We start from the raw sequence: 23,611 nt of genomic DNA, 5'->3' as shown, positions 1-23,611 counted from the left end.
AGGTCTCCTGATATGATAACTGAGAAGAGAAATAATTAGCCCTTCAAAAGGAGAAAACTTGTCTTTCTTGAGGATGAGTTATTGAGTTGGCTCCTCAAGGTCATAGTTAACTTTTCTAAGGGTAGGACAAGGAGTAGGGCTTGGCTACTATAGAGAGGATTGCTGGTTTCCTGAGCATTTCTCAGTGGTTTTCTTGCTGGTTTTATGGAGGCTATTTCTGGTTATTGCTGATGGCTTGGTTGGGGACTAAGATTAGATTTCTATTCCTAGGACCTGGCTATTGTGGTGTGATGGGAAAAGTTAAAGGCTTAGAGTTAAGAAATGTAGCATCTCATAAAAACTCACCTGTGTAGTTACATGACCTTGTTCAGGTCCCACTTTCTGTCCCTGGGCCTTCACTTCATCAACTAAAAGGAAAGCAGTAGCATGGTCATTCTCAATCTTTCCTGCAGCTCATCTTTCCTTTTATTTCCAAAATATGTTCTGGCACTATAAGAGATCGTCAAGTTAGGTAATTTTTTTTAATTAAAAATTTAAAATGAAAAAGGATTACAATTAATTTTATGTTTTGGTAGCATTAAGAATGCAAGAAAAAGTAGTCTTAATTAATATAAGTTGCACATGGTAAAGTGTTGCAGAGCCTCTGTTCCCATCCATCGTGCAAGGGAACTTGGGGTCAGTGTAGTGACTATGAAATTTAGGTTTCATCAACATGGCACCTGTAGAGTTCACTAACCCTGTTCCAAGATAATAGAGGGTTTTGCTGTGGGAATAAAATGTCACCAGAACACTAATAGCAGGTGTGCAGTCAGAACAAGATGCTTTGAAGTCATCACTGCACAGTGCTACAGTGCACTAGAAGAGGGAGAGGGGAGGGATCAGGCTATGAGGCTTAATGTTTGTTTGTGCACCTTTTAAACAAATCTAGCATGTTTTCCCCAACCTCCCAGTTGATATCCACTGGCCTGGGTATCTCTGATCCCTTCAGCTCTGGTATTCACTGTCTTTTATGCACTTCGTGAATCTATGGTTCAGAACCCGCAGGGATTGTCACCCATGGTTGGTGATGCTCTGGGAGCTGCAGGTGATGGGGCTGATCCAGTCACCAGCGGGCTAGTGAGGATAACAGAAGGGACAGATAGCAGATCCTTATAATGGTTTGTGCCCACCAACAGGAATGTGTCATATTACTTATTTACTGTAATGAGGGCACAGCCTGCACATTTGGACATACTGTAAAATCCTGTCACCTTGTTTCTTGCTAAAACCCTGATGGGAGGTTGCTAAGAGCTACTTGGCTTTGGCTTTTCAAGGAGGAATTATTAATTACTATCTGTCTTCTGATTCATAGCCATAGAAAAGGAAGGAAGCCCAAAATTCAAAAACCAAACTACATCCTTTCTCTCCTCCACTTCCTCCTTCCAATACCCTCACCAATGTGGTTTGGTAAGCTAAAATATATCTTAAGCAAATACTAGAAAGGCAACACAAGTATTAGTCTGGTCTGGCTGCCATAACAAAATACCACAGACTAGATGGCTTAAATAACAGTAGTTTATTTTCTCATAGTTTTGGAGGCTGCAAGTCTAAGATCAATATATTGGCAGGGCTGATTTCTTCTGAGGCCTCTCTCCTTGGCTTGCAAAGAGCCACTTCTCTCTGTATCCTCACACATCTTTCCTCTGTGCTCACTTGCCCTGGTGTCTCTGTGTGTCCGAATTTCCTCTTCTAATCAGTCAGATTGGATTAGGGCCCACCCCAATGGCCTCATTTTAACTTAGTCACCTCTTTAAAGGCCCTGTCTCAACATACAGTCATATTCTGAGGTACTGGGAGTTAGGACTTTAACAAATGAATTTTGAGCGGGGGACACAACTCAGCCCATGACAATAGGTTTAAGTGAACGATTGCCCAGAGAAGATAACTTGCTTTTCTTTTTCATTTTAGACTTTGATGATAGCATGTTTGTGAAGACCTCAACTCCTGAGGAGTGGATTGCACAAGGAGAATACTACGCCAAGCACCAGTGCTGGAAGGTATGAGATTGGATTAGGAGCCAGGGTGTGAGGAGTCCTTGTCACTGGAGGCCTTGTCAGGCCTCACAGGCGGGTTTCCCACTATTGCATTTGTCACTAGCACAGGATGAGCACAGGATGGTGCGTGTGCTATTTATTCTGAAACATCAGGTCACCTCAAACTGAGGAGAGCTCTCTCCTGCTCCTTCCCTAGTCAGTGCAGGCATGACAGCCATTCGTTTTGACCAAGTGCCAGCATGTGCTCAGTAGGTACATAGAGACCCATGGCCTTTGCCTCGCTAAGGAATCCTTCCATTTGTTTTCTTTCCCTCCTGTATTCCATGCTTAAACGCTTTTGCTGTCATCACACTGCATTTTAAAACAGTATCAGATTGGTCTTTGGTTTATTTTTTCAAGTTGACCAGAAATAGATTGTACTGCCAATCTGAGTCTGGTGAGCCATAGGTTAAACTTTGTCACTAGACTGCATTGACCAATTTCTAGCTATAAGCCATCTTAGTGAGCCTGAGCAGTCTTCTTCCAGGAAATGTTACCTCTAGTAGACCTCTTAAAATGTCCAAACTAGATTAAAGAGCCCATTGCTTTCCCCACATTCGGCATCCCTATGCATCACAAAGTCTCAGATGGGGCACAATGGCATGTATGTTACCCATGAAGTAGTGGTAATGGTGATTTCACCTGCAAGTTGCAGACACCCAACTAAAAGAGTGTTTTTCGTTTTGTTTTAATCTACTCTAATAACAGGAAGTCTGATCTTGGGGTTGGTTCTGCAGCTCAACAAAGTCAGCATGGGCCCAGTCTCATTCCATCTCTTCCTTGTGTCATCTGCAACTTGTCGGAGAAGTTCCCCTTCATGGTTGCATAATGGCTGCTGCAGCAGCTCCAAGCACCCCATTCCCTCAGTAGCGTCCCAAGCAGGAATGAAGGGCAGGCACTTTCTTCTCATGGATCTCTTTTTTATCATGAAGTTCCCAGCGGTCTTCCTCTTAACATCTCATTAGTCAGTACCAGGTCACATGCCCTCCCCTGGTTGCAAGGGAGTCTGGGAGAGCAATCCTATCTGGCAATTGGGATGCGGGTTGTGCCACCAGGCAAGAGAGGGAAGGGGGAGTGCTGTGGGCAACTAACCAACAGTGTCTGACACCATAGGCACCACCACACAAAAATGCACATTTCCCTAAGATTTGACTACCCCAGGCACCTGGAGTGCCCCAGGCCTGTACCTGTAGGTGATTCTTCCTTGAAAGAGCAATTGGATCTGGGTTTTGGACAGATCACTTGCTTTCTTTCCTACGCCTCAGTGTTCAAGTTAGGAAGCTCTAGCTCCTCAAGTGTTACGGGGAAAGTGTCTGTAGTTTCTCTTACCACTTCTGAACAAATGTTTTGAGACAGTTATTTCTCTGGAGGCCTTGTCCTGCTGCTCTAATAATCCTTCTTCTCATTGGAGTTTCATGGAGTTGGGCCCAAGTGAAGGTACTGGAATTAATGAGGACAATGAAGTCACAAGTCAGGACTTAACAGAAGCCCCAGTGTGAGGTGTCTGATATCTGACATGTTGGAAGAAGAAATTCCCCAAACATTTTTAGCCCAATTCCCAGAGGGGTTTTGTTTGCTGTGGCAGGGAAATGGTTTAAGTCTAGGGCAAATAATTCACATCTGGGATTTATCAGCTATTTATTGCTGCCTAGCAGCCCTAAAACTTAGTGGCTTAAAACAAGTCATTTATGTAGCTGTGTGTGTTGGCAATGCTGAGTTCAGCCAAGTAGTTTTTCTGGTCTCAGCTGGGCAACTTGTGTCTGCATTCAGCTGCCAGTCATCTAGGCAGGTCTGCTTCTGGGGGTTGGCTTGGGTGGTAGGGGTGACTGGGGTTCCTGGATCATGTGTCCTTCATCCTCTAGCAGGCTAGTCTGGGCTCGTTCACATGATCCCTGAGCAGGGTTCAAAGAGAGTGAGCAGACACACACAAGGCCCCTTGAGGCCTGGCCTTAGAACTGGCCCAGTGTCACTTCTGCTGAATTCTGTTGGCCAAAGCAAGTCACATCCCAGATTGGAAGGGAGGGGAAATAGGCTGCACTCGTTTTTTTTTGGGGGGGGGGGACAGTCTTGCTCTGTTGCCTGGGCTAGAGTGCCATGGCATCAGCCTAGCTCACAGCAACCTCAAACTCCTGGGCTTAAGCAATCCGTCTGCCTCAGCCTCCTGAATAGCTGGGACTACAGGCATGTGCCACCGTGCCCGGCTATTTTTTCTATATATTTTTAGTTGTCCAGCTAATGTCTTTCTATTTTTAGTAGAGATGGGGTCTTGCTGTTGCTCACTCTGGTCTCGAACTCCTGACCTCGAGTGATCCTCCCGCCTCCGCCTCCCAGAGTGCTAGGATTACAGGCGTGAGCCACCGTGCCCAGCCCTGGCTGCACTCTTGATGGGAAAAGCTGAAAAATTACACTGTAAAGGGGTGTAGACAGATACAGGGAGGAGTGAAGGACTGTTACCACCCTTACAATCTGTTATACAGGGTGAGAAAACAGAATTTGCACTGTTATAGGTTTGGATTTGTCTGGAAAGTATTTTCATAAATATGTAGTATTTAGCTACAGAAGTTGACTGAACCACAAAAGTATTCACTTCCCATCCTCCTTGTTATAATTAGAAAGAAATACTGAACATTTGGCTGTTGTAAAACCAAGAATTTTTTTCAGTGGGGCAGGGGATGGGTGGTAGGGAGGGAAGGGAGGGATGATATGGGCAGCAGGTATGGGTATGAAATTAGAAAGCGATAAAAAATCTTACCCTTTGTTCCCTTCAGAATTTTATTGGTGCTACCCATATGTGTTGCCCAGGGATTTCCAATTATTTATCCCTTTAAAAATACTTTTTGAATGTTTGAATCTAAAATCTTTTTAGGGGAGCCGGCACAGATGAGAATGTTATAAAAAGCCTTCTCCTCGCCTGACTTTATTTTGACTCTGCTAAAGGACTTCAGGACTCAGGTGGTTTATTGAGTTTTTGGCTGCATGTCAATGAATGTTTCAGAACCACCATAAAAGATTCATTCATTCAACAAATACCTGTTGAGCTGTGGGCCAAGCATTATGTTTAGATTTCAGGAATCCGATGGGGAGCAAAACAGGCACATAGACCAGTACACAGTTCCAGCTGTGGCAGGTGTCACAGATGAGAGACCAGCTGCTCCTAGAACAACTTTCCTGAAAAGGGAGGCCAGGGAAGCCTTCTTTGAGGAAGGGAGCCTTGATCTGAGGCCTGTAGAATGAATGAAGTTAACCAGGCAGAGAAAGGATGGAAGAGCATTTCCATTAGAAGGAACAGTGTGTGCAAAGGGAAGGAGTGTGGCACACGTCACAGGAATGAAAGGAAGCCCATGGGGCTGGGGAGAGCAGAGCAAAGAACATGAGGGAGAGAGAGGCCATCCTGTCCACTTTATCAGTAAGTGCCACGCAGTCCCTCCTTTGCCCACACTTAGACCTAATGTCTATATGCTAGGCAAAATGTGAACTTTCTGCCCTGTAACCTGTGCTTTGAGACATGGTTTCAGCATTCCTGGTTCAGAAAAGCAGCTTTCTGCTGGCAAGAATTAGGGTGCAGGCTGACTCCCCTGTGACACTTGTCTGCCCACCTTGTAGTCCGAAGGTCTGGTAACACTGATCTGCATGCCCCAAGGATCTGGATGTGTTGTGATACCATCTTTATCCTCATTTCTACCTCCACCAGCACCGCAAGGTAGCCATTGTACTTAACAACTGTGTCAAAGCCCAGAAAAGCCACTGGGTGCCTTTGGGCCAATTGCTCCATGGCTCTGACCTGAGACTGCTACTGTATACAATAAAAGGATGATACTTTTTGCTTGTGGCTATTGGAAGATTAAACAAGGGTGTTATTATTATGGTGGCCTATAAAAATACGTATCCTGCACCTTTTCCTTCTGAAAGGAACCATTGAATGTGAAGTGTTAGCTGGTAATACTGTTGAGCTTTATCCTCTGAGGCTGTTTTCTTTAGCATACCTTCAAATTCCTGCTCCTCTCTTTCAGATTGGGCTGGGGTGAGACGCAATGTTTTGTCAGTACAAACATGTAATGCATGCTTTAACTCTTGTTCTGTATGTCATCTCCATTACCTTGCTGGGAATCAAAACCTTTTGCCTATTCCAGGTTGCAGCCAAATGTTACCAAAAAGGAGGTGCGTTTGAGAAGGAGAAGTTGGCCCTGGCCCACAACACTGCCCTGAACATGAAATCCAAGAAAGTCAGCCCTAAGTAAGAGTCTTGGGATTATTTCAGGTTTTCTCTAATGAAAGCAGCAGGTTAAATATATTGGTGTTAGGTCAACATTTCATGGACATACTATTTTGTTTCCCTTCTCCCAGGGAAAAGCAGTTGGAATATTTGGAACTGGCTAAGACCTATTTGGAGTGCAGTGAGCCAAAGCTGTCCCTTAAGTGTCTGAGCTATGCCAAGGAGTTCCAGCTCTCTGCCCAGCTGTGCGAGAGGCTAGGAAAGGTATGGCTCCCAAGCTCACAGCTGCTCCTGGGGGAACTGGGCTTCACTTGATCAGATTGAGGGGTGAGCCCCTTAACCTCTACTTGCAGCAGGAAGGGGCTCTAGTCTTCCAAGGAGGGAGAGGCTGGCCCTGTTTACTCTAGGGTAGTCCTTTTTTCTGTACAGGCTCTGTAGACTGTGTGGTGTGTGTGTGTATGTATATGTATATGTCCATGTCTGCATTAATGTTTTGAGGCCTGATATTAACACATTGACTGCCACACTAGAAAAAACTTTTTCTCTCCTGGGGCCATGGTGTTATGAAATAGAATAAAAACTTTGAAAACAAAACAATCCTTTCTAATTTAATGAAAAATTTGTTATTTTTTGTTGTTTTCTGTGTGTGAGTTATATGTAACTCATGCAGCACTGGAATCAATTTTTACACTGCCTGCCCATTGAGTTGTATGTGACTCATGACAAACTTACTGAATTTGCTTTGAAGAATTGAGTCTTCATATGCTTCACAAGGCTGAGTTCAAAACTAGCCTGAGTTAAATACAACTCACATGGCATTTAATGTGTTAACCACAGAAACCAAATGTTTCTAAAGGGTAGATGGGTTCTGGAATATTTCTGCCTTCTCTCTATGTTCGAGGTCTGGATTATGTTTGGGTGAATGGCCTGGCATTTGCATGGAGGCTTTTTATGTTCTCAGAACTTACTCTAGATTTACACTGTCCAATTCAGCAGCCACATGTGGCTATTTAAATTTTAAATTAATTAAAATGCAATAAAATTAAAAATTCATGTCTTCAGTCTCACTAGCCACATCACAAGTGCTCATTGTTATAGAACATGTCCATCATTGCAGGGAGCTCTGTGGGACAGAGCTGCTAGTCTGGGGCATAGCTACTCACAGAGTGGTCAGCAGGCTGGCAGCAGGCCACAAACTGTTGTTACTTGTCTGTCACAAGATAAACACGGAAGATGAAAGCAAGCAGTTAGAAATTTTTATAGCCATTTGGCATTGCCATGACATCAAAGTGGTGAACATTTTCTTATAGCTTCAGTTTTAATGTATCGTTATGAGGGATTGGAATTTAAAGCAGTCTAGTCCTTCACTATAGGTGGTTGGCAAGGCTGCACTTAAGTGGTGGCCTGTGGCATTTTCCCCATATCGGGCTTTATGATCCTCCAGTAAGAAGGCGGGTTTCTCCCTGGGCATTATGAGGGGTGGGAGTGGGGTCTATTGGGAACTTTGAAGTGTGACCCAAAGTCAGTGTCAAAGAAGATAAGGCCCTCCTGATGTTGCCTGCCCGGCTCCATGTTTATTATGGGATGTGACTGTTAGGAGGTGGGAGATGGGATGGAATAAGGATCCTGGAGAAGATATTTCAGTATGGGTGGGAGTCTGCGTCCTAGATTCCAGGAAGTACGGATAGTTTCTAACCTCTCTAAGTTCCCCCACCTTCCAGCCTTCAGTGCCACCACCCTAGACCCTAAGAAGTGACTATAGGGGGTAGGCCTATGCCTGTCATTTTCTTTTTTGGCTACCAGTGCCTGCCATGACTGAGCCAGAGACCCCTTTCTTATCTCTTCACCTACCCTACCCTGCTAGACTGCCATGCTGTGCCTCTGAAAGTGTGGGTGGGAAGAGACCAAGAGACCATAAGTACAGCCCATGTGGGCCAGAGTGGGGAGTTGCTGCTTAGAGCCAGCCCTTTCTTCTCTCCCTCCAATTGGGCACACACTTGGCACCTACTTGGGCCTTCATTCATGCACAGGGATTTTTCTTCTGAGTAATCAGCATTGTCAAGGAGAGGAAAAGAGATGGGGTGGTTAGATGTACTGGTTATGGGGTTTTATTGATGTGGCTGAGATTGGTCTAGGAGCTCCTTTATCTATGAGATCTCTGGACATAGAAGCAATCTTGCTTTTTATTTTAGCACTTCATGTAGTTTGTCTCATTAAATGTCACCCAGCTAAGATTAAAATTTTTAGAGGGCCTGGCACATGTATTTTGTTTTGTTTCATTTCAATTTTGTTTTGCCTTTGGACCTCAGGTGCAGCAAGTAGAGTTATGAAACTAAACATTCAACAAATAGGTAGACCCCCTGCTGCGTGCCAGGCACTGTGGTTGCTAGATGACCAGCAGACGACAAAGTGGAGGCCTCTGCCTTTGGAGAGCTTGCCTTTCTAGTGTGGGAGAGAGATACAGGGGTCAGTAAATAGTGTCTCAGATGTCAGGGGTGCTGAGGGCTAAAAAGAATACTAGAGCTTAGTAAGGAGAAGAATGTGTTGGGGTTGGTATTTTAGACTGGGAGAGCGAGGGGATGTGTCAAAGAGCTGACTTTTGAGCAGAAATTATGAGAACAGTTGCTGGAAGGCATCACAGCCAAGAACCTCACAGGCAAAAGCCCCCAAATGGGAGCATTTTGGCGAATTTGAAGAACAGCAAGGAAGACAATCTGGCCAGAGCAAAGTGAGGAGCAAATGGTCAGATGAGTAAGAGTGGGTGGCAGGGACAGGTCAGTAGGGCCTTGTCAACTGTGGTGAGAACTGAGTTTTGTTCAGGTGTGACGGGGGGCCAGTGGAAGGTTTTGGCTGGCGGAGTGACATGAAGTTCATTATTGGGATGCTCTGTGGAGAGGTCAGTAGAGCAGTAAGAGTGGAAAGCAGAAAGGCCAGTTAGGAGAGTCTAGCAGTGGCTTAGGCTGAGATGATGGGGCGTGATCTGCCATGACAGTGGCGGAGGTGGTGGGATGTGGGTGCATCTGGGCAATGTTGGGGAAGCTAAGCAGACAGAATCAGCTGATGGGCTGGATGGCAAGTGTGACAGGAAGAGGAGTCAAGTATACTCTTCTGTTCACAGCAAACCCACCATTGGTGGGTACAAGGCACACTCATTTTGTGTTTTATTTTGTTCATCCTCTTCACAGCCAGTCTCTATTCCCATTCTCTTTTCATTGGCAGCCATTCTAATACATTTAATATATGTCCTCAGATTGCATTGTTGAAGAATAAATAGTGGTATCTTCTATACATATATACTTTAAGCTTATCTAAATGGCATCTTGTTGTCTTTTTCACTTTTTCCACCTCCCGCTATGGTGTTAAGATCTGGCCACATTTCTGACTGCTGTATATTCCAGAGTGGGAGTCCACTGCATAGACTTTTCCCTTTCTCTAGTAATGAATGTCCCGGCTGCTGCTGCCTCCTGGCTGCCATACACAGCACCATGGTACAGCACATCTTCTTATAGTCCTGTGCAAGACTTTTTTGAGGTGTATTGCCAGGAGTGGGCTTGCTGGCCCCAGGATATGCATATATTTCATTTCACTAAGGATGGCCACTTTGCTTTCTAGAATGGCTGTACTACTTTGTGCATAAGGGTTCTGGGATCTGCACATTCCTGACCATGTTCAGTGGGTTCTGATTTTCCAATTTTTGAAAACCTGGTAGATGTATCTCATTGTAGTTTTAACTTCCATTCCGATGATTATTAGTGAGGTTGAGCATCTTCATTTATTTGTCGGTTGGTCAAGTTTCCCCCACTGCAAACTGCCGGTTTATATCTTTTGCCTAGTGTTCTGTTGTGCTTCCAGGAAAGTCTTTTTCTTGTGGTTGCAGGAATCCTTCTTACGTTCTAGACCTGCCCACTCCAGTGTGGTGGCCACTAGCCACTTGTGAGTCATTAACTTTAAATTAACTAAAATTAACGAAAATTAAAAATTCAGTTCAAGGACTCAATATTCAGATGTGTCTAGTGGCTAGTAGATTGTTTGGCACAGATATAGAACATTTCCATCTTCCCAGAAAGTTCTCTTGGACAGTGCTGATCTAGATGTTAATATTTGTCTTCTGTTAACTTTATTTCATATGCCCTTTGAACAGTTCTGATGTAATGAAATCTACCAGTTTTTCTCCTGAAATTTGTGTGTTTTGGGTTTCTTTGAAGATACTATTTGTTGAAGGAGTTAAGTGAAGACTCCTTCTACTTACGTGTGACCTCAAGGTCACACAGGTATCCTCATACAGTTTCCCTCAATGGTTGTCACACTTAGATCTTTAATTTACCTGGGACTTACCTTTGTGTATGTGTGAGGTTGAGATTTAAACTTATTTTTCTCTCTGTAAATTCATTTTCCTAATATTATCTATGTTTTAGGGATTTTAACTGGATTCTAATAAATAGCAGACATACAACCATTTCTTTATTATTTGTGGTATTTTTAAGACCAGAAAGTTATGTTATGAATACTCTAAAAGTAATTTTTTACTCTGTTCTAGATAAGAGATGCTGCCTATTTCTATAAGCGAAGCCAGTGCTACAAAGACGCTTTCAGATGCTTTGAGCAGATTCAGGAATTTGATCTAGCACTCAAAATGTGCTGCCAAGAGGAGCTTTTTGAAGAAGCTGCTATTGCAGTGGAAAAGTAGGTGGTTTTATTCTCTCCCTTCTCCCACCGTTCCTCCTCCTTCTCCCTGGGGGCAGCGTGCCCTGGGTGGTGGTACCCTGACACTTCCGAAGTGGCATGATCATGTTGCCTTCCTTCTGCTTGAGTGGTGGCCTTGGTGCTGGGCCTTGAGAGCAAGACTGTGTTTTCCACTCTATTTATAAGCTTTGACAGAGTGTCACAAGGAGAGGGGGCCGAAGAAGATGAGGGTGTGTTATGAGTGTGTATATAAGAGGATATACTGACTTCGATCAGCAGAATGAAGGGAGGCCCTTCAGAGTTTCCTTAATCTCACACAAATCCAACCACATGCACACCTGGCAAGAGAGAAGAATCGTAAGTTAGATAATAAGGGGGAGACTAATGTAGTTGCTGATATGCATACAGCCCCCATTTTATCCTTTCTCATTAGTCACATCAAATTGAACAGAGTTGTATATCCCAAATGATTATCATGGTTTTGTAGAGCTGAAGGGAGTATTTTCAAGGGTAATTTTGACTATGCATAAATTTTGCCTTATAGATTGACTGTCAAACTTAACTCCCACTTGCTTGAGTTGCACCTCCGCTATATTTCATTAAAGCACACTAATGCCCTATTGAAGAATAAAGAATTTATTATTCATTATTATTATACTGATAATGATGTAAAATCAAGCATTTATAAAAATGCTTGAATGCCTGACGAGTTTTGGTCTTATTTTGTAATACCTACACTTGGAAGTTTTATTTAAGTTTCTCTCTGATGTATCTTGGAAGAAATTTTCTGCTGGTTGGGCAATAATAAGTTGACATTTGTGTCCTCTGTCTTTGCAGGTATGAAGAAATACTAAAGACCAAGACCCTTCCCATTTCCAAGCTCTCCTATTCTGCCAGTCAGTTTTACTTGGAAGCCGCAGCAAAGTACCTTAGTGCAAATAAGATCAAGGAAATGTTGGCTGTCCTCTCGAAGCTAGACATAGAGGACCAGTTGGTGTTCCTGAAGTCTCGGAAATGCATAGCAGAAGCTGCAGACTTGCTGAACAGGGAAGGTCGGAGAGAAGAGGCTGCTCTGCTGATGAAGCAACACGGCTGCCTCCTGGAGGCTGCCAGGCTTACTACGGACAAGGACTTCCAGGCCTCATGTCTGCTGGGGGCTGCCCGCCTCAATGTGGCCAGGGATTTTGATGTGGAACATACCAAGGCCATTCTGAGAGAAGCACTTGACCTTTGCTATCAAACCAGCCAGTTGTCCGGCATCGCCGAGGCCCAGTTCCTGCAGGGGGTAATCCTGAGAGACTTTCAGAAGCTCAAGGATGCCTTTCTCAAGTTTGACACACTCAACCACTCAGCTGGAGTGGTGGAAGCGCTCTATGAAGCAGCCAGCCAGTGTGAGGTTGAGCCTGAGAAGGTTCTGGCCCTGGCTCCGGGGGGCTTGGAAGTCCTCCTCAATCTAGTCAGGGCCCTCAAAAGAGTGACTAACAATGCTGAGAAGGAAATGGTCAAATCTTGCTTTGAGTTTTTTGGGATTTCCCAGGTGGATGCCAAGTATTGCCAGATAGCTCAAAATGACCCTGGGCCTATATTAAGAATAATTGTTGACCTGGATTTAAACTTGAGAGAGAAGAAGACAAAAGACCATTACTTAATAATGACTGACCAGGTGAAATTAGCCTTAAATAAACACCTTTTGAGCAGGCTGTGTCAGATTGCACAGAGCTTGCTTGGGAAGACCTACCCACAGGTCTGCACGAGGTTTCTTGTAGGCTTAAAATGTGAGGAGCAAAACTGTGATGCTTTTCACAGGCCTCTGCGGCGTTGTGAGGCCAAGTGTGTGGTTCAGTCAAAAATACACCTGGTGGCAATCAACGGATTGCTTCTGGAAGCTAAAAAAGTATTCCCTAAAATTTTAGCTGAAGAACTTGAAGAAATTGATGATATTTTGTCTACAGATATGTATGGCCTTTGCAAATCCTTCCTGAATGTTCTCTTCCCTAAGCATTTCCATCAGAGAGTGTTGTCAGAAAATCCCATGGCATGTAAAGAAATCCTCAAACCACACTACAAATCCTTCCGATCCTACAGGTTTGCTTTGAAAGAGTACATCCACTTTCTGTTTCAAAATGAAAGGGCACGGAGCCGCCGGGAATCCACAGACCTGTGGCTGAGTGCCATGCAAGCTTTCCTTCTGTCCTCCAACTACCCGGAGGAGTTTGAAAAGCTGCTCCACCAGGAGGAGGACAACTACAACAGGGAGCTCAAAGCTCTAGAATCTGAAAAAGATGACAGGGGCAGGGGGAGAGGCAGCAAGATGAAAGGAATAGAAGGTAAATTTGGCATGCTGGCACCCAACAAGGATGATGAAAGTATGGAGAAGACCCACCTGTGTTTCATCCGGCTGCTGGAGAATTGCATCGACCAGTTCTATGTGTACAGAAACCCAGAAGACTACAAAAGGCTCTTTTTCCGTTTCATGAATGTCCTTGTCAAGAGGTGCAAAGAACCACTCGTCCCCAGCATTGGAAACACAGTGGCCCTGTTGGAGTTCCAGTTTGTCCACTGCGGGGTGGTGCTGGCCCGTCTCTGGAAGAATGCCATCCTGTGCCTCCCCAAGAGCTACATTGCACTCTTGCACTACTGGGAGTTCCTGTTCAGCAAGAAGGACAAGGAGTTTGGGGACGTGTTCTCCATAATTCAGGAATACAAACCGAAGGATGTGACAAGAGCCATTCAGGATTTCCGGTTCCACCTCTCCTACCTTGTCAAGGTGCTATGTGGCTGTGAGAACGTGCAGTTCAATGTCCTGCTTGATGCCTTCAGTGAAATAAACTGTGTGGTCTCAGGCGAGGCAGAGCGGACACTGGTGCTGTGCTTGGTGATGCTAGTGAATGCCGAGGAGGTCCTGCAGCCGTCATGCAAGCCTCTCCTGTACCGCCACTTCCAGGAGATCGAGACGAGGCTGCAGCTCATGAGCATGGACAGCCCAGACCAGGTTCCCGAGAGGCTCCTAAAGGTGGTGAGGCGGGTGTTGATGGCAGTCACTGTGAAGTCTGTGGCTGAGGCACTGCAGGAACTGCTCTTTGAGCGGGATGAAGAGTACCTGATGGACTGCCACTGGCGGTGGGACAGCGTGCAAACCAAAGGGTCCATGTTCCGCGGCCTCTATCATGAGGAAGTCAGACTGAATCGCTTGCTCTGTGTGGACCCTGTGGACTACTTAGCTGAATCTGAGTGTGAGTTTGGTGAGGATGAGACAGATGAGCTGGCATTAGAAGATCGAGACTACCTCCTGGCCGCCATCCTTTCCCAAAAGCAGCGGAAGGCCTCCATCCAGCGAAAGTTGAGGAGGGCGTGTCTGGTGGTATCTCTGTGCATTAGCTGGAGGAGAAGAGTGGGCACCCAGACGGAGCACATCAGAGAGGAGGCCAGGGAGCCTGGGGCTGGGAATTTCAAAAGGGCTGACGTGGACAGGACTCAGTGTGACCTGTGTGGGGTGAAGTTCATCCGCAGCCCTGAGAACTATTTCAGCCCCAGCAAAGCATTTGAGGGAGTGGCTTCAGACACTGTGATCCTTTCCAGGGCTGAGCTGGAAGGGAAGGAGTGTCGGGAGAGGAACAGCGAGTCTTACGAGCAGCACATCCACCTAGAAGGCCACCAGAGGCAGCAAGTGGCCTACCAGAAATACTCAGAATTCTTCCTTGAGAAGGTAGACCCAGCTATTGACGAAGGCAAGCTGGTGGTGCAGGACATCGAGCAGAGTGTGTGGATCCACAGTCACCTGGGCTCTAAAGAGCACAGCCACATGCTGCAGAGGAAGGTCCAGGAGAACATCAAAAGGGTCTCAGAGATGGTGGAGGACCTCTACAGGCGGAAGGCCTGGGCTGGTGGTAAGGGTCTGTGGAGATGGGGCCCAGAAGGGGTTAGACCCAGGTTCTGAGAATGCTTGTCCGAGTTAAATCCTTTGTAGTGACTTCTGACTTGGGGATGATGGAATCTTGGCATTAGCAGAATATAAGTCAGAAATGTACGTTCTCAAATTACAGCAAAACCTCATTGTTTGGACCACCCTCCCCCAATTATAAGTTTGTGATTATCTTTGGCCAAGGCAGTTTCCCCAGGTGCTACAGATGAGAAAATTGCTAATTCTATGGAGAGGATCTAAGAAGAAGCTAGTTCTTAGCAACATTGAGTAGAAGTTATATATAAACTCAGTGAAACTGCATATTTTAAAGCACTCTATAATTCAGACACTCTTTTCAGTTTAAGGTTTAATGATTTTTGAACACAAGTGTTCTGAAATGTTTGCACTTGGCAGTCTCTGTAGATACACAGTAATGGTGTCAGGCTAGCCTTTAATTGTAGTTTATTGTGGTAGCAGAAGGCAACTTTTGGTCCCTTATCCTGTAAGGAGGGCTCTCCTCAGGGAAAGCACAAACAGACCAGGGCGTGGGGGCTTTGGCTCTAGTACTTGGTGTTCTAGTCCCTGTGATGACCTCTTCACTCAGAGCCTGTTCTTTGGTTTCTGTAGCGGAGGAGGCGATGACTCGGCTGGTCAACATTCTGATCCTGTCGGTCAGGCGTGCACGAGAGTGGTTGGTGAAAACAGAGCTCTGCTTAAAGGAGGAAGGTAAGGAGTCCTATATTCCAGGGACAGGTAACACTTTGGGTCCTGTGGTTCTTAATACTGCTGGCTCTGAGGTGAATCTAAAGTGGGGCTGCCCAGTGATGTCAATAATGGCCTTTCACTGTTTAGGATCATCACCCCCATTGAGTCCAATTATTGGCAACATTAGTATCTGAGCTTTCCTATCTGACTGTGAGAGCTGTTATACCAGGCTCATGTTAGTTGCTGAAAACCTCCTGCTGCTCGTGAACTGTTTGTTACTGATGATGTTTAGTCACTGCGTATACTCCATGCAGGGACTCCCAAGGATGGGCAAAGTATTCTGAAGCCATCCCTTGATAAATATATTTTCCTGTGTCAATCAGTTACTTAAGTCAATGGATATTTATTGAGTGTCTAGTATGTATCGATGCTGTTCTAGGCCTGGGGATACACTTTTTGAACAAAACAAACAAAATCATTGGGGAAACTTGCACACATCTTCCTACAGAGGGTTAAAAGCTTGTGTAGAGTGAATCAGGTTTCCTTTCTGGCAGTCAGAATTATCTTGCCAAGTTTTGTGTGATCTGGAATGTCTTCTCTCTTTCCCATTCCAACTATTGCCCCCTCTTGGCTGGACCACATTTCTTCTTGCTCCAAGTATTTCAGTAACCCTGGAAGCCCCTGGAAAATCCAGACACCAGAGTTAGGGAAAACTTGAAGGGACTTGGCACAAATGGCTGTGCCAATAAAAAATATTTAGCATGTAGTCCCTTCTGGGGACCATGGTTTTGTGCTTATTTGAAATAGAAGATAATTGGTATACCAACTCAAGTTTATGGTTGACTTTAGGTTTTGCTTGATTTCTTTGTTATTTAAAGGGCCACTAAAGTAAGGCCAGAGGAACCAACCTATAAAAGAGCTTAATTCTGGGGAAGGGTGTTTTCTCTGGCTCTTCTTGAGAAGCAACATCACTACTCAAAGGAAAATACTCTTTCTCTTGGCACCCTTATTACAGAGACGTTAGATTTTACTAGAAAGTTATATCTTACAGTGGAGTGGTTAAAAAAAACAAAATCACCATCCTGCACTTTGTTTCTGTTTTTTGCTTTTTAAACAGGTATCGTTCAAGAAGATGATTATGAAAATGAAGTTGAAGACTTTGGTGAGCTCCGTCCTAGGAGGCGTTCACGGAAATGTGGAAAGCAGAAAAAATACTAACATCCACATCCACACAGCTGCTGCCTCCTCAACCTTTAGAACATTCCATCCTGACTTAGAATTCTGAGTGCTGGGCCCCAAGAGTAAAAGAATGTGAACTAGCATTACAAAAATGAGTAGGAGAGTCTGACAAGGCCTTTGCTTTTTGTTCTTGTTATTTGTCTTTCCGTGGTGGCTTAGAGTCTGATTACTCCCTCACCTGCAGGGACCTCTTAAGTGTTTTCCAAGTAAAGTCTAACAATATTAGTTCCTCCTGCGAAACATGTGTAGATTAGAGTTACAGTTGAAGGGAACATTGGGACTCCTCCTTTCAAAGTCCCCAGGCTTTCTGGTTCATCCTTACTTATCCTGACACGAGTCAGTAGCAGAGGACTAGGTGTTTAAGACAGACACCTCTCACCTCAGAGTTGCTGCTGCTCTGGACCAGAAAATCCCTCTATGGACCCCTCATCTCCTGTCACACTACTGCAAGATTAAGCAGTACAAGAGCTGCGTGTGGCTCAGGGTCTGTGTGGGCCCTACCATTGGCCGCCGTGATACCAGGCTGCATTCGGTTATCTCTGGTTAAGTCTACATTTGTAGTGTGGTTTCTTCCATTACACATGTTAGCCATTTCTCTCTCTGACAACCCTTCTGCCCTCCCTTCCTCTGCCCTGTTTTTTGTGACCGTTCTCAGCTACCTGTGCAAGTCACGTTTAGACTACCTCAGAATGTAGTCAAGAATCCGCCCAGAGGTGAAAGGCTGGGGAATGTTGCTGGGGGCATTCCCAGCATGCCTCTCCAAGGTGGTCCTAACTCTGCCTTGGCTGTGGTGCAGACATTCCGAAAAGTGTTTTTTATGTGGCCCTATATGTCTAGTTTTCTTGGTTTTCCTTGGCAAGTTTGCCACTCTAGCTTAGGTTGACATTCTGCTGAGTTTCTCCCCGCTGAGCTCACCATGGTAGGACCATGACCTGCAGAGCCGCAGGTCAGTTAAGAGCAAGTGGACAGAGGAGGAAGCCAGCCCTACAGTGCCAATCCATGAGGATTTGGCTGTGAATCACTGCCATGGGGCTGGTCGGCCCTGTAAGAGGGCAGGGTGTGGGCCTTTCAGTAGGTGGCTATTGCTTCCCCGCTCCATCCACTGAGCCAGCAGCCCTCAGTGTAGTCCCACTTGGGAAGCCTTCTTGCCTCTCTGAGGGTCACTGCCCACCCTTACCCCACCTCTCTGCTCGACCTGGTGTGGAAAGGTCAGGTTCACACTGGTCTTTGATTCGTCCTCACAAGAGAACCAACTTTCCCCCATGTTACTGCTGCTTTAGCTGCTTGTTGTTTTCTCTTCTAAGTGACTCTGTCCCCTTGAAATGTTTGTTTCTAATTTTTATTAGGTTGTGTTTCTAATTTTTATTCCAGGTGTTTTTTATAAACTTTGCTTGACAGAACAAAAAAGAAACAAAACCCCAACCAAATCTTGCTGTATTACCACCTTTTTATAAAGTTAAATCATTTCTCTTACCTGCTGCTATTGTTTTGTTTATTTTCAATCTCTCCTCACAGTAAAGGGGTAAATCATGGAGCTGGTCTCTTCTAGTCATACGGTTGATGCTGGTCAGGACAGAAGCTTACTGGTCAGGGACAGAGAAATAAAGCTCAGTCCAGGGACTCACAGCTGGTTGAAGTGTTCTTGAGGGCCTGCCTTGTGCATATTCTCTCCAATTAGGATGCTCCTGAGCATGCAGGGTTTGGACTGTAAGTTTTTCCCATTCCATGTACCAGGCCTTTTCCCTAAGAAGGAATGTTGCCGTGGGAGGCAGAAGACCTGGAATTCAATCCCTCTCCAGCCCCCAGTGAGCCGTGTAAGCTGGGGTGAGTCAGAGCTATTCAGCACTGATTGCCTGAGTGCAGCACCACCTTCAGGAGCCTCAGGATTTGTTGTAAGAGAGAGATGGAAACGTGAGAAAGCAGTGGTGATAGAAATGTGCATTGCATGGGTAGTAGCAGCATTTACATAACCTAGCTGGGCCTCAGTTTCCTGTTTTGGGAAATTGGTCTAAGATCCCTTCCTGCCTGATGCAGAGTGTTTCTGTAAAGTGTTGCCATGTGTTCGAATACCCTCAGGTCTTGTGCTGTGATGTCAGTGTTTGCTTGTGTCAGGTGAGCAGGGACAGCTGAGTCTTAGCAAAGCATCTGATCCTATGCTTTAAGATTAAAGAGGCTCAGAATTGGAACAGATGATCCTGCTGCCTTCTAGATCAGCACTGTTCAATAGCACTCACGGCCTGAGAGATGACCTGCAAGAATTCATCCCTTCAACTTGTAAGGCTCCTTAGAGTGTGGGTGTGGAGGTTGGGATAGGAGAAAGGAATGTAGCAGAAGGATCAGTAGTTTCCATTAATGACCTGAGTCCTGGAGTCCAGTTGCAGGGGCTTTGTTGTCCTGGCCTGGAAGTCCAGGAAGGGAGTGTGTGTCAGGGATTCCCCCAAACCACTCTCAGGTTTGATAACTCACTAAGAGGGCTCACAGGACTCAGCATGTGGTTGTAATCATGACTCTGATTTATTATAGCCGAATCATACCAAGTACAATTGGCAAAGAGAGAAGGTGTGTGAGACCAAGTCTGGGGGAAACCAGGGGCAAGCTTCCAAGGGCCCTGTTCATAGTCACACAGGACAGGATTAATTCCCCAGCAGTGAGTTGTGACAACTTGCTATGTAAAATATTGCCATATTCCTCTGGGAAGCTTCCTTTGGGAAGCTCACCAGAGGCCTAGAGCTCAGGATTTCCTGGGGGTTGGTCAAATAGGTATCTTCTACCTAGTATATGTCAGAGTCCCAGAGTCTTCGGAAGGAAGTAGTGTTCAGCGTAAACCACATTGTTTATAACAACAGTTTAGGCATCGGGAGCCAATCCTGTCAGTCCTGGGAGTGGTGGGAACCCTCCTGTATCTAAGTTCCAGATGCCAGCCAGAGGCCAACCTTGTGAGCAGGCCTGTTAAAGGGCAGTGGTCAGGCCCGCTGTGCTATCTTCTGCTTTGTCATGATCACCCCATTAGCTCACCCTACGGGCGCGCCTGTGTGTCCAGCTGCTGGATAAGCACATACGCACCTACTGTGCATCTTCCCAGTCAAGGGAGGGAATTTGCAGGGACAGATCATCTTCTAAAAACCCATTACAAAGAACAAACCATTTTCCTAACTGCCTTAGACATTGGCTCCACTTCCTTGCAGTCAGTGTTAACCACTCTGAATGCTGTTTGGTTCCCTTGAGGCCTGCTAGGCAGAGGGAGAGGGTCTTATGCCTCTGGTGGCTGTTCCTTCCCCTCTTCCCACCAACACACACATACTCCAGCCTGACCGTTCTTAGCAAAGAGCCCTTGTTCTTCCAAACTCTGTCTGGGACAGAAGTCCAGTCTTCCGATGACTGAAGGCAGGACAAAAGCTGACATGGGAGCTAACGGTATCCCAAGCTTTGTGCTAGCATCTCAGTACCCTAGCAAAATCAATGGTGGGGAAACTGAGGCCCAGATTATATAACTTACCCTGGGTCATAGAGCCAGTTTGGGGTAGGACTAAGACTTGGACCTGGGTTTTCTGATGCCAGCCAGAACTCTTTCCACAAGGCCTCAGGCACCAAGGTCAACAGCAAATGCCAGCAATTATTTCTTGAGGCCCATCACTCCTGCCCAGTATCAGAGCACAGAGTGTGCCAGCCCTTGGGCATTTAAAGAGCTCATTTCCTTCAATCTCTCACTTGTCTTTTGGCAACTGTTTTATTACAGGAAAGTGGAATGCCCCACAAGGAAACTTACGTGTTTTCTACTGTCACCCACCTGGAGCAGCCTGGCCTCTGGCCCTCAAGGACAGGACAAAGCAGCTGGGCAAAGTCATTCCCAGTGGATAGCACAGCACAGCACAGCACAAAGCTGCCAGCTTTACTCTCTCTTCAGCGCCCTCACCCTTCGCTACCCTGATTGTTGTAGTTCACATGCAGGAATCCCATCCCCTACACCCCTGGCCCCAAATCCAGGGCTGAAGTTACTAAAATTCACCTTTTCCTAGCCAGCCTGCCTCAGTTTCCCTGAAGTATTCACTTGCAGTTCAAAATGAGCCCCAGGTTTGCTGGGCACCCTGGCTAGCACTAACCACAGCAAGAGCACCTGCTCATAGAGCTCTGTGTGACTTAATATCTTATATTACACCTGCTCTCAGATGATGTGGGAAGAGGGAATATTCATGCTGATAGGTCTTGACTGTCACCAAGTCTCCGACTGGTGGCCAGAGTGCATCAGCTACTAATTTCCTGCCCAGGGAGCAGGCTCTTCTGGGCTCCTCCCAAGGGGCGGAGTCCAGTGCTGCCAGGTGGGTGCATGGCGTGTGGAGATGTGACAGGCATGAGGCCAGGGGAAGGACAAGACTTACACCTCACTCTCTGCAGCTCTCAGGGCCTCTAGGCTTGGACAGGGGGTCACTCCTGTGGCCCAGGAAAATGACAAAGGCTGTAAACACTCAATCTTAAGATCTCAGCAAAGCAAATTCCAGGTTTTACCCAATATACATATGAGGTATTCTGGTTTTTTTTTAAATGTTAATGGCATCGGACGTTAACATCCTGTGTTTCCATCTGATTTCAGCATGGCTTTGATAATCCTGGGGTTTAATGATCTAACAACAATGTAAGACAGGTGAATCTCAGTTGTGCAAGAAATGTCACATTTTATTTACGTTAAATCCTACTCTAGCCCTATTCTCTCTTTTGTGGGAAGTTCCATCTAAATCATTTTTGGAGGACCCTTTGCTTCTTTGGGGTTTCTTATGTATTAGGAGGCTTGTGTGGTATGGGGAAAATAAGGGAGGCCCTCTCTCCTTCAGGTCATCATGGCTGCCATGGGCACCCTCTCTGTCCCAGCTGGCAGGATATCTGAGAAGATGGAGGACTTTTTCCCTTCCGAGCTGAGCGTGGCAAGGCTGGGTACCCTTGGGCATCTGGTCCAGCCTCTGTAGATGAACCATTGAGACACTCCCTGATCCAGCCTCTGTAGATGAACCATTGAGACACCCCCTGAAGTTTTCTCACCTCTGCATTGTATTGCCATGAGGGTGAGTGCACGTCCCTATTGGTCATGACACCCTTTGGCCCCTGCCTCACTCCTGACTGAGGAAGCCAAAAGTCTTAGCTGTAATACTCTCTTGAAAAGGGGGGAGGACAATACAGAGAGAACAGAAATTCTGAATAAAGAGTTGAGGGCTAGGTAGACTTCAAGGATGGCTGCTATTAATTCCTCCCCATCTGTGTGTGTGTGTGTGTGTGTGTGTGAGAGAGAGAGAGAGAGAGAGACTCACCTATCCAGAAGTGGAGTCTGTCTCTTTCCTATGACTTGCTTTAGCCCATAGAATGCAGCAGAAGTGACACTGTGCCAATCCCAGGTCTGGCCTTTGAGAGGCCTGGCAGCTTTTGGAGTAGTCCAGCTGCCTTGTGAGAGTTTGAATACCCGAGCCCCCCATGCTGTGAAGAAGCCCAAGCCAGCTGTGTGCAGAGGCACGCAGGGAGGAGCCCCAGGGCACCGTCCACGCGAGTGAATACCTGCCGGACCTTTCAGCCCAGGTGCCAGCTGAATGCGGCTGAGTCAGTGACCCCGGCTGATGCCAAATGGAGCAGAACCACCGCCAGCTGAGATCTGCCCAAATTTTTAACCCCCAGAAGCATGAGAATTTATAATTACTGTTTTAAGCTACTAAGTTTTGGAGTGGCTTGTTATACAGCAATCGATAACCAAAACAAGAGCCCACTGCGTGTCAGGTACTGTTAGGCATGTTGCATCTGTGATCAATTCTCCAAAATGTAGAGTGATAACTACTAATTATATCTGTGCGAAGTGAGGGTGTGCCTGAGGCTGGTGAGCATGGAGGTGGCAGAGCAGAACGCCCTACTAGGGTCCGCGTATTACACGGTCTGCCTTGGAAGGAAAGGGTGTCATCCACCTCTTTCCCTGACCTAGTGGGGATCTAAGACAGTAGTGCCTAGGACTCTACTGCCCCAGGAGGATTCTGGAACCCACACTTGCATCCTGGAAACCTTTCCTGTGAACCTTGGCGACTGGCTGGCTGTGCAGGCCTTCACCCGCAGCTGAGACTTGATTGCCAGGGCAACCTGCAGGAGTGGTGGGTTCCTCTGACCATTACAGGGTTCTTTTCACTCAGCTCCTGGGTTCTGCTTCCCCTGGCCCACTGGCAGCCACATGTCACATGAGGACAGGCCTGCCCCTAAAATATGTGGGATCTGGGGTAAGGGTATAAATGGAGACTTCTCTCCTGACCGCTTCTCTTCCCACCCTTTGCTTTGTCCTATACCATGGGGCTCTCCCTGGTATGTGTGTGGACATTTCAGCCACACATCCAAACTCATCCCATATCTCTACCCCTCTCCCCCAACCAGCCACCCTTGGTCCCACCCCGCCCTGCCTCCTTGGACCCAGTGCATCAGTGGGGAAGAGGCTCAGGGCCATTTGGGCAGGGGGCACCTGGGTACTGAAATGTGAATGGAGGGGCACTTGGATATGTACTGTTTTTGCAGGTCTGGGGCACGATGCTTAGCTAACAACACAGCATCGTGCTACTCTTCTTTGTCATTTCTCCTCATGCATCTATCTCCTTCAGGGTCCTTGCAGGACAGGAATCTGGCATTCGGAGATTCTCCAGCCATGATACCATCATAATCTGCTCTATACCTGACACCTCTCTCTCTCTCTCTCTCTCTCTCTCTCTCTCACACACACACACACATACACACACACACACATGCATGCAATAAAATACATTAAATTCTCCCTGGCCTTCTTCAGCA

The 23,611-nt window shown here is 46.2% G+C and overlaps 1 protein-coding gene across 1 annotated transcript in view; it reads left to right on the top strand.

Annotated features, from left to right (window-relative positions):
• The window catches only part of TRANK1 (tetratricopeptide repeat and ankyrin repeat containing 1), a 73,459-nt gene extending 55,173 nt beyond the window's left edge, over positions 1–18,286 (top strand). Inside the window, exons 17-23 of the mRNA XM_069475502.1 lie at positions 1,948–2,036; positions 6,203–6,306; positions 6,417–6,549; positions 10,823–10,968; positions 11,806–14,855; positions 15,497–15,595; positions 16,692–18,286. Of these exons, the coding sequence (XP_069331603.1) occupies positions 1,948–2,036; positions 6,203–6,306; positions 6,417–6,549; positions 10,823–10,968; positions 11,806–14,855; positions 15,497–15,595; positions 16,692–16,792 (3,722 nt within the window). The 3' untranslated portion in view covers positions 16,793–18,286. The remainder of the gene's footprint in view (positions 1–1,947; positions 2,037–6,202; positions 6,307–6,416; positions 6,550–10,822; positions 10,969–11,805; positions 14,856–15,496; positions 15,596–16,691) is intronic.
• The last annotated feature ends 5,325 nt before the right edge of the window (positions 18,287–23,611 follow it).

This window comes from Eulemur rufifrons, chromosome 7, assembly GCF_041146395.1.
Source record: "Eulemur rufifrons isolate Redbay chromosome 7, OSU_ERuf_1, whole genome shotgun sequence".
NCBI classification, from domain to species: Eukaryota; Metazoa; Chordata; class Mammalia; order Primates; family Lemuridae; genus Eulemur; species Eulemur rufifrons.
Note: the sequence above shows the minus strand (reverse complement) of the source record. Positions and strands in the feature narration are given on the sequence as shown.